Genomic DNA, 14,927 nt, shown 5'->3' on the forward strand with positions numbered 1-14,927 from the left:
TACATGTATACACAATGTACAGCTTTGCATAAAATTGTTTCTAAAGAAACAAGGCAATAAAATATATCAATAATACACAATTTATTATTTACAACCTAAAAATTATTTAGGACTTCATGACTATTAATTTAGTAACATTTTGTTGTGGGTCTAGCAGCCATAATTGTTGATGCTTAAAAACAGCCCCCCTAGGCCAATTACAGCCTGGTATCCTGCTCATCTCTGCTTAGCAGAAAGTGTGTAAGCAATACATTCTGCTTTAGCAGCTCTATGAAATTGGGCCATGGTCAGAATTCCTTTGCCAAACCCCTACCCTCCCCCCCCCCAAAAACAAAAAGAGAGATCACCAACAATTAAACTATGCATACTTGAATAGCAGTGTGTAAACCCTTTTTCCTAGTAAAATATTAAGCTTCCAAAATTATTTCTTTGAACCACCCCCCCCCCGAAAAATAAAATAAATAAAATAAATTAATAATTAGATTCCTCTGCTTAAAGGCACTGTACACGTTTTCTTAATTACTCGAAATATATAATGTATGAGCATAAAACCTTACTTGATAACGAGCAACTGAGAGCTGTTGGTAGTATAAAACATTGTGAAAAACGACTCCCTCTGAAGTAACATATTTTTTGGTAATTTCTCACTAAATAATCATAGACTTCTTGCCAGAAGCCTTTTATTCCTATCTGAAAGCACACTATTTTGTACAACAAGGGTGTTTTTTCTTTCATAATTTGCTTGCAACTTGAGTCAAAAATTTCACAGGCTTGTTGCTTTATGTATATGTTGAGATACACCAAGTGAGAGTACTGGTCTTTGACAATTACCAATAGTGTCCAGTGCCTTTAAGGGATAAGAATCTGAAACACGATTGTACCGGACATGATAAAAGTAGGTTTAGATTGGAGGTGCTTCATTGAGTTAAACACCAAGAACAAAAGCTTGTTTCTGCATGACGCTGTTGGTTCTTGTGATCTCTGCGTGGGGTGCGACTGGATTGTTGAGGGTAGCATTGAAGGTTCCTTTCAACACAGTGTCTTGGAGTAACGGACTCAACTATTGAAAAAAGACAAAATAAAATACTTGTTTAGAAAAAGTAAACTTTGGGAAATAATAAAATAATAGACTAGACTGCACTGGAATGAGGTTGTAGGGTTTCATAGACTGGCCCCTCTTACTTCAATGAGAATTGGGATTTACGATTGTGAGTGCACACAGGGAACTTGGCAAAACTGGTTCAATAATGATGTCGTAGGGTTGTCATGGTAGGCAATTTTTACAGCTTGTTCCAGGAAATCCATGAAGAAAAGACATTCACATTTCAAATGTTCACATAATCTTGTGCTACCGTGTGGTCATTGAGCCATACACCGCAGTTGGTTGCCTCTAAGTTGGCTGTTTGAGTTGCATCAAGTTCAAATTTTTCTTAGTTTTTGTTTTGCATCGACCCACAGAAAATTCTATTCAGCAAAGAAGATTTATAAATCAACTAAACTTCAAATATAACTTGAAGTTTAAGGAGTCCTCCAGAATGAATATTCAAAATTCCAAGAAGTGACACGTACCTCATACGCCCCCGGTCCTGGGTTTTCATTCTTCTTGTCCTTGAAGCGCCTGTCTCTTGTCACCATCAATCCAGTCTTGGGATCTTCCTTGCCATCTGGGTTATAAGTACCTGGACCTATCGGACAAAAATAGAGAGATAACATTTAAGATTTAACTTCCAACAATAGTGTTTTACGGCGGTAATTTGAATCAAGATCACAATAGAACACAGTAAATGATGAGAGCAAGGTCGAGCGTGGGACTATGATATAAATAGTTGACTATTGTCGACCACTGGGTGTTTTTCCTGGAACCTAGGATGTATTGCATGCATAGGTAACCATGAAACATTGACCAGTGGTTGACGAATGATCGCTGCTCAAACTTGGCCTGTGCCAAGTTGTCGTCTGTGTATGCTGCGCACGCACTCCATGTTAGCTGTGGAAATCAATAGTGTGTGTCAAAAGGGAAACTGACTGGATATAAATTAATTAATATGGGCTTGGACAAGGTTATCTTTCCTAAAGCGGGATGTGAACTTGCAACATCTGAGATAACGTGCCGGCGCTTCTCCAATGGGAGACTTTTGAAAGGTCTATTTTAACAGTTCTCTCCAGAAGTGCGCATGCTCAGACCTTTGAGCATGTGCGCGCACGCTCAAAGCCGCAAAAAAATACCATTATGTCGTCTGCCGCCAGCGTCTCACAAGTCTCCCATTGAGCTATCTGAATAAAATAACTCAAGCATTCTCCTTACCTGGATTGTTAATTTCAGGTTTCTCCAAGAAAATATCTCTTGGCGGAGCAAAGCGTGTCGAGGAGGAGAGGAAGGAGCCCTTCTTCCTCTTGCCGACCTCGGTCCTAGGAGCTGCCGGGAGCTTCTTCCCTTGACTGGTATCGTGCGACATGCTCACCTCATAGCTACCTGGTGGTGGATTCTCCTGTTGGCCGCAAAAATACTTTATTAAATCAAGAGTGCGGGACATTTTCATTTTAAAAAGGAGTGTCAATTGGAAAATCTGAAAGTCTATGGGAAAAGACTTTTGAAAGGACGATCATTTAGGATTGGGAACTTCCATTGGAAAGTCTCAAAATTTATAGGAAACTTTTGAAGGGACAATCTTTGAGAGTGCAAGGCCATTTTCTGGCATTTTATAAGAAACTTTTGAAGGGACAATGTATAAAGAGGGTAAGGCCATTTTCATTTTGCAAAGTGCACTTCCATTGGAAAAACTGAAAGTTGATGGGAAACATGGGAAACTTTTGAAGTGACAATTATCAAGAGGGCACAGTAATTTTCACTTTGCAAGGGAAACTTTTTTTGAAAACAAGTACGGGAAACTTTTAGAGGGACACCAAGGCCAAGACCAGGGCAACAGAGGGATTGTCCTCTGTGGTCTCTATGTGATACTAGACTTGTTTGAGCAATTTGTGATAGTTTTAACTCTGAAAGTGCACCTGTTATAAACATGTAAATCTTGAGTGAGTAACTGAATTCTTATTTTACCTTAATGATTGGAGGTGGTGAATGAAGTCTCTCAGTCTGTGAGGCAAAGTTGGCGGTGACGTTCTGGGAGTATCTACTGTACGTTGGTCGACTCTTGACCTGGTAATGGGCGGGGCCGGGCTGGGCTGTTTCCTCTTTCTTAGTGATGGGTTTGATACGGACGGAGGTTGAACCGAAAGCGCCACGCCTTGTACTCTCAATGTAGGCTTTCCTCAAACTGTCGTTGGCAAGACCGGTAAAACTGTAGGATCCAGGTCCTAGAAAAAGATTGATTTACATTTATTACTTCAGTCATGTTTCTCATTCAGACTAATACACAGAGACGGCACACAAAATTACTTTCAGACACACATTTTTAGGGAAATGTTAATGCAACAGAAATAGGCAGTTCCTTTACACCAGTGATTAACCTATAACTACCAGATTTGTGGTAAAACACACAAGTGCTAAACAATGGGAAAGTTTGTAACAAGAAGTTGATGTCTTTCTATATACCATCAATACTAGCGATACGAGCCGGCAAGATATATATCACATGAAGGAAAATTGTGTACTCCTTCTAACGTGTTGGGGGCATTGTTTCTTTTCAAAGCAGTAAAAAAAACTGTTTATTGTAATGCAGCAATCAGTCATGGTTTACACGATCAAACCAGGAACACAGGGGCAAACCGCGATGGGGCTCTGTCTAATACAACACATCAGTGCAAGGATAACAAAAAGACAGGTTATTATTTCTATTTTTTTGTTTATACCTGGTGTTTTCTGGATGTGAGGTTGTGGGATGAACCGTACAGCTGTCTGACCAAATGGACTCCTCTTCAACCCTCTGATCTTCTTCAAGGCTTCTAGGGCGTGTCTTGGGTCGTTGTATGTACCAGGTGCTGGTGCACAGTTCTTCCCCTCCACAAATCGCTGCAATAAAAAAGTTTTGTAAATTAACCATTAAAATCTTTATAGAACTTTTGGTTGTGTTACACCTCAAACAGTACAAACAGTGTGGGGTGTCGTGGCCGAGCGGATAAGAGCAACGAACTCAAGCTCTGATGCTTCTGTTCATCAGAGTGTAGGTTCGAATCCCGGTCGTGACACTTGTGTCTCTGAGCAAGACACTTAATTATATTTGCTTCTCTCCACCCAGGGGGTAAATGGGTACCTGTGAGGGCAGAGGTGGTTCTTGTGATTGATTTAGCCGAGTAGCGAGATGGTTTAAGGAGTGGTTTAAGGCCCAGTGACCAGGGGTAATAATGTGAAGCGCTTTGGGATGCTCTCCGGGTGTGAAAAGCGCTATATCAAAACAGGTTATTATTATTATTACAATAAGTTAACAGGATGAATTCTTCTTATCGTGTCCACACAAACTAGATATTTTGTTTCAACCAGAACTGGATACACGTTCTAGCAATACCATTGTACTCTGCAAGATCCTCAAGGATGCATAGGAAACAAGAAGAAATGCTTAGTTTTAGATGTCGGTGGAAAACCAGTTTTAGACGTCGGAGGAAACCCATGCAATCAGGTAGGGACTGAACACCCAATCCACATGTAAGGCGTCGGTCTGAGGTGGGTTTCGAACTGGGGTCCACAGAGGTTGAAAGGCAGGGAAAGAGACCACTGAACCAACCTAATCCCCAAAAGTGTGTACTTCTAACACAATGTTTCCATGAACGTGATATGTGTAATTCTAATTGACAATACATTCAAACTTGGCACTGTCTTACAACTGTACGTACACCTGCCTTAAAACTGTACAGTAGGAATTATATTCAACTAAACCAGAGACAATGCTTGTCCTCTCAACCTCATCTCATAGTTTTTGTATAAAAACGAGAATTTCAATGATTACTTTTAAAAAAACAACAAATTTGAATGTCTGTTCATATTTACCTTTGATTGTGACATGAAGGGGGGATGGTCGACTTCCATACCCTCAGTGTTAACAGCTTGGGGCCTCTTATCAAACTGGCTGTTGATTTCATATTTGCCTGGTCCTGGTACAGCCTGATAAAAAAATTCCAAAACAAAATCATTGTTATTGTTGTGATAATAATAAACAATTCTCAGATCGCTGAATGAACTCCCTCTGAGGTATTATAGTTTTTTGAAAAAAGAGGTAATTTCTCACTAAAATATTAAAAGACTTCAGACCTGAAGTTTTCTCTTTCAATATTCTCTTGCAACTTTCAAGCCCAATTGAGAAAAAAACTTTCAGAGATTTGTTTTGTTTTGGAAATGTTGGGATACACCAAGTTAGAATACTGATCTTTGACTTAGTACCAATGGTGTCCAGTGCCTTGATAAACACATGAATCGAGATCTTAAAGGTTACTCTCTCCCAACCTGGCAGCCGGTGAAGTTCTTTAAGATAAGGTGGATACAGTGCGGCTGATTTCAGGAACTTTCTAATCATACCTTCTTTTCCTCTTGGTAGACGACAATCTCATGGTACCTCGGCAGCTTGGACTCAAAGGCCCTGGATGTGTCTCTGGATGCCCCAGCCATGTTGAGGAGCTCCACACCCTTATCTGTTTGACTGTAAGGGTCGTACTCCCCTGGACCTGGGCCGGCTTTCCCATCAAAGTCCATCCTCTTGGAAGACAGGGAGCCAAAGTGAACTCCTTTGTACTTGGTGGTGGTTTTCGTGTCTTGCTGTTAAGGAAATAAAAGTCAAATAAGTTTTTGAACGACTACTTCAATACAAAATTCTTAATTTTTATTAGTCATTTTCTAGAACACAATAAGTAAGTAACTATCAAAAATTAAATTACCAACCAAACCTGACATGTGGTATAAAATATAAGGCAAGAAGAAATGGCCGCACACAGTTAAACTTTTCTCGTGTCTTTCTCAAAGTCATTAGGGCCTTATAATAAGAATCTGGCTTTTTATATAGCACTAAATGTAAGTCAGTTGCGGACGCCAAAGGTGCGTCAACATTTTCTTGATTATTACACAAATTTAGTCAATTGAAAAATTCGATCAATTGGTAGTATTGATTGTAAACAGTTTAAGGTGTACGCTTTATGATCAAAAACTTATACAAAATTGATGCCATAAATTGCTTTGATTATGTCCTAAAAATAAGGAATAATTGTAAGTTCTTACATGTGCAGGTGCATAGTATGCAGGTCCCCTCGTTTCATCTTTGTTGGGTGCTTCTTGCTTTTTTAACGTTCCATCTTCATGTTCTTCGTATCCATAAGCTTGGCCTGGCGTAGGTATCGATGGGGCCTGAGGTTTACGTGAATATCGAATCTTACTAGTCATCAACTGCGGGATTGAAAATAAAAACATAAGTGAGGAAGGAAATCTATCTGTTTAGCGTTAAGTTAAAGTAAGTGAACTTTACTAGATTTTGTTTCTTGTTTCTCTAAACTTTAAATAATTATTACAATAGTCTGAATTATTGATCAAATTATTGGATCCTCAAGGAACTTTACATTTCAGCCTTGTTTGTGCTGATTTTTCCAACAAAATTGAAAAATCTTTCACAATGTTACATATTAAGTGCTGGTTCAAATAAAAACAGTGAATTGCGTGACAAACTGTGTGCAGAAAAGTTGTATCATTTTTATTCTGGTGTTGCAAAAAACATTACTGGTCCAGTAAACATCTTGAGCAACAAGTCCTGTGGTCTTGTGGATTTTCACCCCAAATTTGAGTCCTACTTTTGCTGATGTTTCTCATGGTAAATCCAGAATGCTTTGTTTTGAAAGGGCAGGGGCACCAAGGCATTTTCTCCTTGGTAAAGGGCACCCTTCGTGGAAATTGTTCAATTCTTCTGGAGCATTTCAAGAGCACCAAGGCAATGACCAAGGGGCACAGAAGCAATCGCCTACATTTGCCTCCGTGAATCTCTTACCATGCCTGATTTTGGGGAAGAATCTCTTTCCTGAGGCGTCCCAGTCTTCTTAATCCAGTCTCCTCTCTTGGATAAATTATATGTTCCCGGTCCAGGTGTCTTGGATTGTGGCGGCTCGAAGCGACGAGATTTATTTGCCAGTGAATGACCACCCGTAATACGCATGTCGCTCATGTGGTCGTACTGACCAGGTCCTGGTGCAGCAATAACACTGTCCTGGACAACCAGGAACGTCTCCCGTGAAGTCATGGATGAAAACGGTGCATATCCATCTGTTGACAGAAACAAAGAAAAAGTCGGTCAGGTTGAGTCCAACCAGGATTGGGTTTTGTGGATTGGGTTTTTAAGCCCTACCTGACTGCATGGGTTTTCCCTGGAATAATTCTCTGGGGTTTTCCTCCCACATCATTATCATTAAGAATATAATATCCAAAACCAAAATAAAGAGACATTAAGTTTGGAAGAAATCTTAGAATTCGGGACTGTGATCACACATTTCTCATTTACACAGCATCTTTCTTACCAGCTTTGGCTTTTAGCATTGATGTTGGGGGAGGTTCGTAGCTTCCTGGACCCACTGATGGAGCTGTCGACTCCTGGCCCTTTGTCAGGGCTCTTGGAGCTCGATCATACATCTTGAATTGTGTCAATCCACAAAAAGTTGAATGAAAGGAGTCTGTGGGGAAAAAAATCAAGCCAAACTATTTGGTTAATTTTCCAATTCCATTACTTTTTTTAAATGTAAGTATGGATATGAAAATCCAAAAACTTTATCACCTCCATGAACATCATCATGACTTAAAAAAAGAAAAAAAAAAGGGGGATACCAGCTATTCAACATAAAAAACACTGTCGAATTTCTTCCTCCATGTTTATAAACACTGCCGAAGTTTATACTTCATTTAACAAATGACTCGTCACTCGACGTTTACTCACAATTATTCATAATAATTAGTAGTAATTAAACATATAATAGCAATTATTTTGTAAGTCTTATTTTGTCAAGAACAAAATTGAAAAGTTTATCAAATTCAAACAATCATGACAAAAAGATGAGCAGTCAATTTTTATTTTTATTATAGAACATCCACATTTCAGGAAGTTCAATTCAATGCACGCATGACCTACAAATTTATAAATATCCATCCTTGGCCACACATGACACAGTAGTAAGTGGGGCTGGGGCTCCATTGCTTCTGCCAGTGCCAGTCTGCTGTGTGCGGCTGAACTGAAGAGTGACGGACCGTCGAACTTCCATCATAAACATAACACGATAAACATGATAAAAATAAAAGTAAACTTTAGTTTTTACTTACGTTTAAAAAACACAAATAAAGCACCTTTCCTTCGCAAAAACTTCGGTGATATATCACACCTGTTACTCCAAGCAGCTATTATGTGGTTGCTATCTAAAGATCGTTAGAACGTGTTCGTTTCGGTGGGTCTTTCGTGAATTTTGACCGTCGTTGTGTGCAAATTGTGTGTGTGCAATGGCGGCCACATACACAATGCACGTTTTGTACACAGTTTCTCGTTACATTGTTAATGTACAGCGTGTTGATGGGCTGTGTTCCGGTTGTTGCTAAGGCAGTAAACAGAAACTTTATCAACGTGTAGATAGTGTTGGATTTGTTTCCCTTTTATTATCAAAGGAAACAAATCAATTCTAAACAACATGATTTATGAACAGGTTTGTATGATGATTTAGTTTAACCAGAAATTAAATTTAGAATAAATCATATATTATGGTCAACTGAATTGTACCCAACTGTACGGTAAAAACAATATCTAAAATTTCAACCGACGACTATTTTCTGTTTATACCAACCTCGAAGTATGTTGCTGCCGTATGGTGGCGCTATCACTGATGATGTCATGTCCCACATGTGCGAACGATTATTCAAAACATGCAAAATTTAACATCTATTTAAATCCTTTAGTTGTTGATACTTTCAAGACCAATGTCACAACATTATTATTTATTGATTATTAGTTATTTCAACATTTTCAACTGCCACAAATGCAACTCTGTGATAAATTGGTTGTATTATCTTTTTGGGCGGGCCCACACTGCTCTTCGTATGTGCGGGAAAGCGCATTCTTACCCCTCCCCCCAACCCCATCCCCTCCCCATGTGAACCTTCCCCATGTGAATTATCTCTTTTGAGTATGTGTTGGCTCTGAAAAGAACATGACCCTGGGAATTCTGTCGGCCGGAGATTATGTCCCCCTTTAGGGGAAATGGGCTGCTGCTAGAGAAGAAGGATGTTTTACTTTTTACTTGTAATCTGTGATGAAATAAATAAAATAATTGAATTGAATTGAATTAAATTGAATTGAATTGAATGGAATTGTTTCAAAAGAGGGCGATATCAGAAGAAGACGTAAACAGTGTTGGCATGATGTGGGATGGAACAGAGTCACCGGGGGTGGGGGACACGACATTATCTCCCGCCGCACCATACCAGTGGAAACGGCTCAGTGACTAATGACGTTTCGATCAGTCTGCTATGATTGTTTGCAGAACTACTCAAAAAGAGATCACACTAAAAATGTGTCACCGCAAACCTCTCGTATACTCAATGCAACGTTTTAAATTGATTCTTATGAAGATTAGGACCATGGAGCATGGAGGTAGAAATGGAGGAAGGAAATTTCTTTATCCATGTATACCCCCCCATTACTGTCGATTGGCACATGAACTTATTGTTTATTTTAATTTTGACATAAACGTGTATTATTTTCTGCGTACAACAATATCACCATCACCGTGGGTGTTCTTCGTGTTCATATTATAGTTATGTTTTATTTTTATTTGTTTATAAGTTTCAAAGTAGTTAGTTGCCAGTCAATGTCACTGCAAGCTTACGGCATGGATGTGTCTAGCGCCCTCTTCTGATCAGGCCATTGTTGGCAGCTGCTCCTCCATCCAATGGTAAACATGTGAAACATTACAGTTATAAACTAATTATGTTGAAAGTCAGTGTCACATAGGTAGGAACATGAAGAGGACGAAAAAGTGGGGTCGTGCAAAAGAAATCCACATAATCACGAGGGTTGACAATGGAATCATAAACATGGATGTTTGCGGCATGGATGGGAGGGGCAGTTTTAAAGAGTGGACCAGGGGGGGGGGGGTCCCATTTAACTTTTTGTCTTTCATTTGATATTTGTCTAGTGTACCGCCGCGGTTATTATGTCGAATAACAGCAACTGAATGTCTGAAGGCCCCCCCCCCCCACAAAAATGTTATTTCATTTTATTATAATAAAAACAGCAATCATTTTATGGAAGGAAAACGGCGAATAAAAGAAGAGAAGAAGACAATGGTGTTAACAATTAATATGCAATCAATAGAATTTAACATGTTACGGCCCAACTATTGAAAAATAGACATAATACGTGACAATGTACATCACTTTCACGCACCACAGGTCCTGACATCCTTATATTTTTCATTATGATAATTTTTCTCATTCACCAAAAAAAATGAAATTGAAAGGAGCATATAAATAGCCATTACGGTCACTGACAAAGGATGTCTGTTGTAGTCACTAATAACACTAACAGATTGAGTACAATTAATTCAGTCGTATTTATTGACATGATAAAAACTTAGCTTGCCCGTTTTGCAATCGTGAAATCGTGTTTTCCTGCCCATTTCCGTGTTTATCTTATGCTGGGCTCGGACCACGCCCATTTATATGCAAAACGTCAATCACACTCAGGTCCGGAAAACACACACACACACTACATTTTGTACGCCTTGCTCTGTACATGCATAGAACGTACACACATTAACTGCATTCATTTTCAACATGGCGACACATCAGCATGAAGTGTGTACACGATTTTCGGATGAATATGACCTCAAAGACGAGCTTGGAAAGTAAGTATTTTCCACGTTTCTAGATAATATATTGTATCTTGTGTACTTCAACTTAATATGGGGTGAATTTCGTTGCATTTTGAGGCGTAAAACGTACAAAATATTGCTCACAAATTTTTGTCGGTGATTTTTTATTTTGTGTTATAAATAGGGGCGCGTTCAGTGTTGTTAAACGGTGCCTACGCAAGAAGACAAGTCAAGAATTTGCCGCAAAAATAATCAACACTAAGAAATTATCACAAAGAGGTAAGGAGTTTTATGATTTTTGTCTGTTTATTGACTGTTCTTGTTGTGTATTTGTATTCTTTAGGTTTTGAACAACCACTAATGTCCTTATTTTGTTAATGAACATGTGAAAACATGCTAAATTAAAACATTTTGTTTAATTAATATCATGTTTTATGAAAATACAAAAAGGCATCCGCTGATTGATGCTAGCCGACCTACCTAACCTAGGGTATTATAAATTACAGATAATTTGCAGTGTAGCTCCGTTCGAATTCCTTCTGATGCTAAAATTATTTTAATCCCCCAAAACATCCTGCTTTTATTATAAAAATGCAGACACTAAATTAGTTATGAACAATTTTAACAATTTCTTTAAACTGTGGTTCCAATGTTTTTTTGTTATACATTTTTTACAAAAGTACAAAATTCGTAATTTTCTTATTTCCATCTTGTGAATACTTCAGTCACAATGTTGTCACAGTAACATTTGTCATGGTAAATTCCTAGTTCTCCCCAAATGTTGTTTAGAGTAAATAGTCACTGCATTTCAGTGTCGGCAAAATATAGGCTACACTGTTGATAGAAATATTTGATAATCAACAATGGTGCAAAAACAAAAGCAAAATAACTTGGCACATGTCAGGAAGTGAAACCATTTAACTGAACACAGTTTACCTTGAATTGTGGTTGTTAATTCACTATAATAACTTGACATGCAAAAAAAACACTTAGGCAAATTTCAGTGCACAGTTTCTGTGCACGGGAAAGCTTAATTGGAAATGTGAACTCACTTCGCATATTTATGCATAATTGCATATTGTGTGCATAATTAATTTTGATTTTTTTTTAAATTAAGTGAGCTGGTTGATTTATAATTTATAGGCTTCATTTCGTGAACATAATTTTGGAACAGTTATTCTGCAGCCTCCCTCAAAAAGTTGTAAAAATCCCGAGGCCTTGATCTTGAGATTATTTTAATTTTGCAAATTGAAAATGGCACTACCATAGCAACAACTTTAAAGTGTTTGGGAATCTTTTGAAGGGGCACCTAGATAGACCAAGACCACGGGGGCAACAGAGGCAGTGGCATGGCCCCCCCCCACCCAAAGCATTGTAAGATAGGTTGAATGTGAACCTTGATGAACTTGGCAAATCATGAGTGAAGGAAAAAGTTCAATAAAAAAAACCCCCAGTATTATTAAATATTGAGTGAACTGAAAGATGTATTGCCCTGCCCTTTCTCAACCATGGACGTCAAAGTTTACAATGTTAATGGAGACCTTCTGTGACATTAAAAAGGACTGTGTGTTATGAAATTTGCCCTTTCCCAACCTGGGGAAATTAAATTGACAAACTCTATGAAACATTCATGTACACTCAGGCACAAATTCTACCATGCATTGAAGCTTATTACAATTGTATTGTAGGGCTTGATTTTTGGGGCAAAACGCGCAAGACTGCAGGGCTCTTAAATCAACATTTATCCTGGACCAGAATTTACTATACAAGACCAGATTCAAATTGAGCAAGCATTTAGAGAACACATTTAATCTCATTTTGTCATCATGCTACTCTGATTCTCAACAGTACTGAAAGACATGTCAGATTAAAGACAGTGGACACTATTGGTAATTACTCTAAATAATTTGACAATAATTACCAATGTCCAGTGTCTTTAATCTCATTTTGTCATCATGCTACTCTGCTTCTCAATAGAACTTAAAGACATCATGACAATTTATCTGATATATCAGATAAACTCATTATTTTTCATGATAACATTACTGTCATTAGTCAACTAAAAAACACAAGACAACCACCCGCTTGTCCGGTCAAGATTTTACTGGCCCAGCGCTAAATGTACTGGCGTCAGGCCTGCGGTCCAGTGTTAATTTCAAAGCCCTGAGTCCATCCATATTTGTTGATGACTTTTTGAACAATTTCTCTGTATGGTCACTACCTCATGGTATACCTACTATACATAATTCTTCGTGACGATCTTCTGAAAAACTATTTAAAGACACTCGACACTATTGGTAGTTATTGTCAAAGACCAGTCTTCTCACTTGCTGTACCTCAACATAGGCCTATATGCATAAAATAACAAACCTGTGGAAACTTGAGCTCAATCGGTCATCGAAGTTGTGAGATAATAATGAAAGAAAAACACCCTTGTCTCACAAGTTGTGTGCTTTCAGATGCTTGATTTTGAGACCTCAAGTTCTAAATCTGAGGTCTCGAAATCAAATTCGTGGAAAATAATTATTTCTTTCTCAAAAAGTACTCCACTTCAGAGGGAGCTGTTTCTCACAATGTTTTGTACTATCAACCTCTCCTCATTACTCGTTACCAAGTAAGGTTTAATGCTAGTAATTATTTTGAATAACTACCAACAGTGTCCACTGCCTTTGAATAATATTGCCACTATAAAGAAAACCTTATAAAACGGATTGGTAATGACAGTTATTTGTGACCTGAATTTGCAAATGATGCAATGATGCATTCAATGCAAACTCATTATGCAGTGGTTTTTGAGAATTGTGACGCTTGATTTGACACACTTTAATTGAACAGTATCACCAGCCTGTGAAGAGAAATGAACCTGCCAGTGTGAACACCCATGAACATTGATGAAGGAATGTAGAATTTGTACAGCTCCCTACGAGTGGCTTAGTTCGAACAATTGTGAAATTCTTTTACCATTCAGGCATGTGAGATTTCAGCATTTTGAACGGCTATAAAATAAAGTGCTCCTGAGAAGGGTTTGAAGTTTTTTACTAAGATCAGTACCCAATTTCATAAAGCCTGTAAGCTCAATAACTTGCTAAGAACATAGAAATATTGCTCAGCAGAAACTGGTTGCCAGCCAGAACCTGTCCTTTGTTGTGACTGGCGCCCCATTCATTTTTGGCTTAGCACAAAATTTGCAACAAAGTATTTTTCTGCTAGACAGCTTTATGATATTAGGCCCCGCCAGCCAATGCAGTAAGCGTGCAGTTTACACTAGTCCGCCAGCATATTGTTTGACCATGTACTGTAGGTCATACTAGTTGATGATCTTTCAATGGTGTTTTTTGTGTGTAATATTTAAAGTGGCCTTAATTATGAACCATGAGTGATCTATGCAGGTAGTGGTTTCTTTGCATGTCCACAAGTTAGCTCTAAAGGTGGGGTCTTTGTTTTGTTGTCGTCAGTGTAATGCTGATTGTTGGCAAAACTATAATAAAGAAAGGATTAGTTAAAGGCAATTAGGAGATATTCAGCTGCTAGTCGCTGAGAAAACCGCAAAAACAAGTAATAATGGTATTTTAATGTGGTTGTCATCGTCGAATCAATCCCTGTTTAGCGAGTTGTGGGTTGGAGGTACAGTAACAAACTGAATGGCTGCAGCACTTGCAAAAATGGACACCAACCATCAGAAGTCCAAGAAACGATTTAATTTCTGAGGTTTATACAATTTTTTATTAATTAAAAGAACCTTCCTTTATGAACAAATCGGTATCTTGTGGACTTAATTTGTACTGGTGGTACTCAAGTGCTTTGTGTCCGGCGCATCAGCCATTCGATCAATACACAGACAATGCTAGTACTACGAAAAGAGACTAGAGTTGGTACATGCGTTAATAGTTGTACATGTTGACAATCTCTGCCTAAAAGGAAGTTATGAGTGCGTTCTTTCTTTCAAATAAGACGGCACTGCAGGAAATCGGGCAAAGAACGACTAAGGTTCACTGAACCTTATCCGTTCTTCAGCTATGCGTTACTGCACAGCATCAAATTCAAATTAAGGCTGTATTTATTGTAGGTGTTTATAGATTCATAAAATGGTCAAGGGTTCATGATTTTCAGGGTTTGTGTTTATAGCAAGGGTCATACTTTGGTGATAAATTTAAACA

The 14,927-nt window shown here is 38.3% G+C and overlaps 1 protein-coding gene across 1 annotated transcript; it reads right to left on the reverse strand.

Moving 5' to 3' along the window:
* Nucleotides 1–782: 782 nt before the first annotated feature.
* Nucleotides 783–8,398, reverse strand: LOC117303864 (sperm-tail PG-rich repeat-containing protein 2-like). Its single transcript, XM_033788257.1, has 11 exons — nucleotides 8,231–8,398; nucleotides 7,438–7,590; nucleotides 6,915–7,186; nucleotides 6,158–6,322; nucleotides 5,465–5,701; nucleotides 4,940–5,053; nucleotides 3,808–3,967; nucleotides 3,056–3,312; nucleotides 2,306–2,489; nucleotides 1,570–1,685; nucleotides 783–1,060 (listed from the first exon to the last, which is right to left on the reverse strand). The coding sequence occupies exons 2-11, from the start codon at nucleotides 7,547–7,549 to the stop codon at nucleotides 926–928; spliced, it is 1,752 nt and encodes a 583-aa protein (XP_033644148.1). The 5' UTR covers nucleotides 7,550–7,590; nucleotides 8,231–8,398; the 3' UTR covers nucleotides 783–925.
* Nucleotides 8,399–14,927: the final 6,529 nt, after the last annotated feature.

The sequence above is a fragment of the Asterias rubens genome, chromosome 20 (assembly GCF_902459465.1).
Source record: "Asterias rubens chromosome 20, eAstRub1.3, whole genome shotgun sequence".
NCBI lineage: Eukaryota > Metazoa > Echinodermata > Asteroidea > Forcipulatida > Asteriidae > Asterias > Asterias rubens.

Coding starts and splice junctions, on each gene's coding strand:
- LOC117303864 (XM_033788257.1), bottom strand. CDS start 7,549: ATGTATGATCGAGCTCCAAGAGCCCTGACAAAGGGCCAGGAGTCGACA. Junction 5,054..5,464: donor TCTACCAAGAGGAAAAGAAG/GTATGATTAGAA, acceptor TTTTTTTATCAG/GCTGTACCAGGACCAGGCAA. Junction 3,968..4,939: donor CCTTCATGTCACAATCAAAG/GTAAATATGAAC, acceptor TTTTTATTGCAG/CGATTTGTGGAGGGGAAGAA.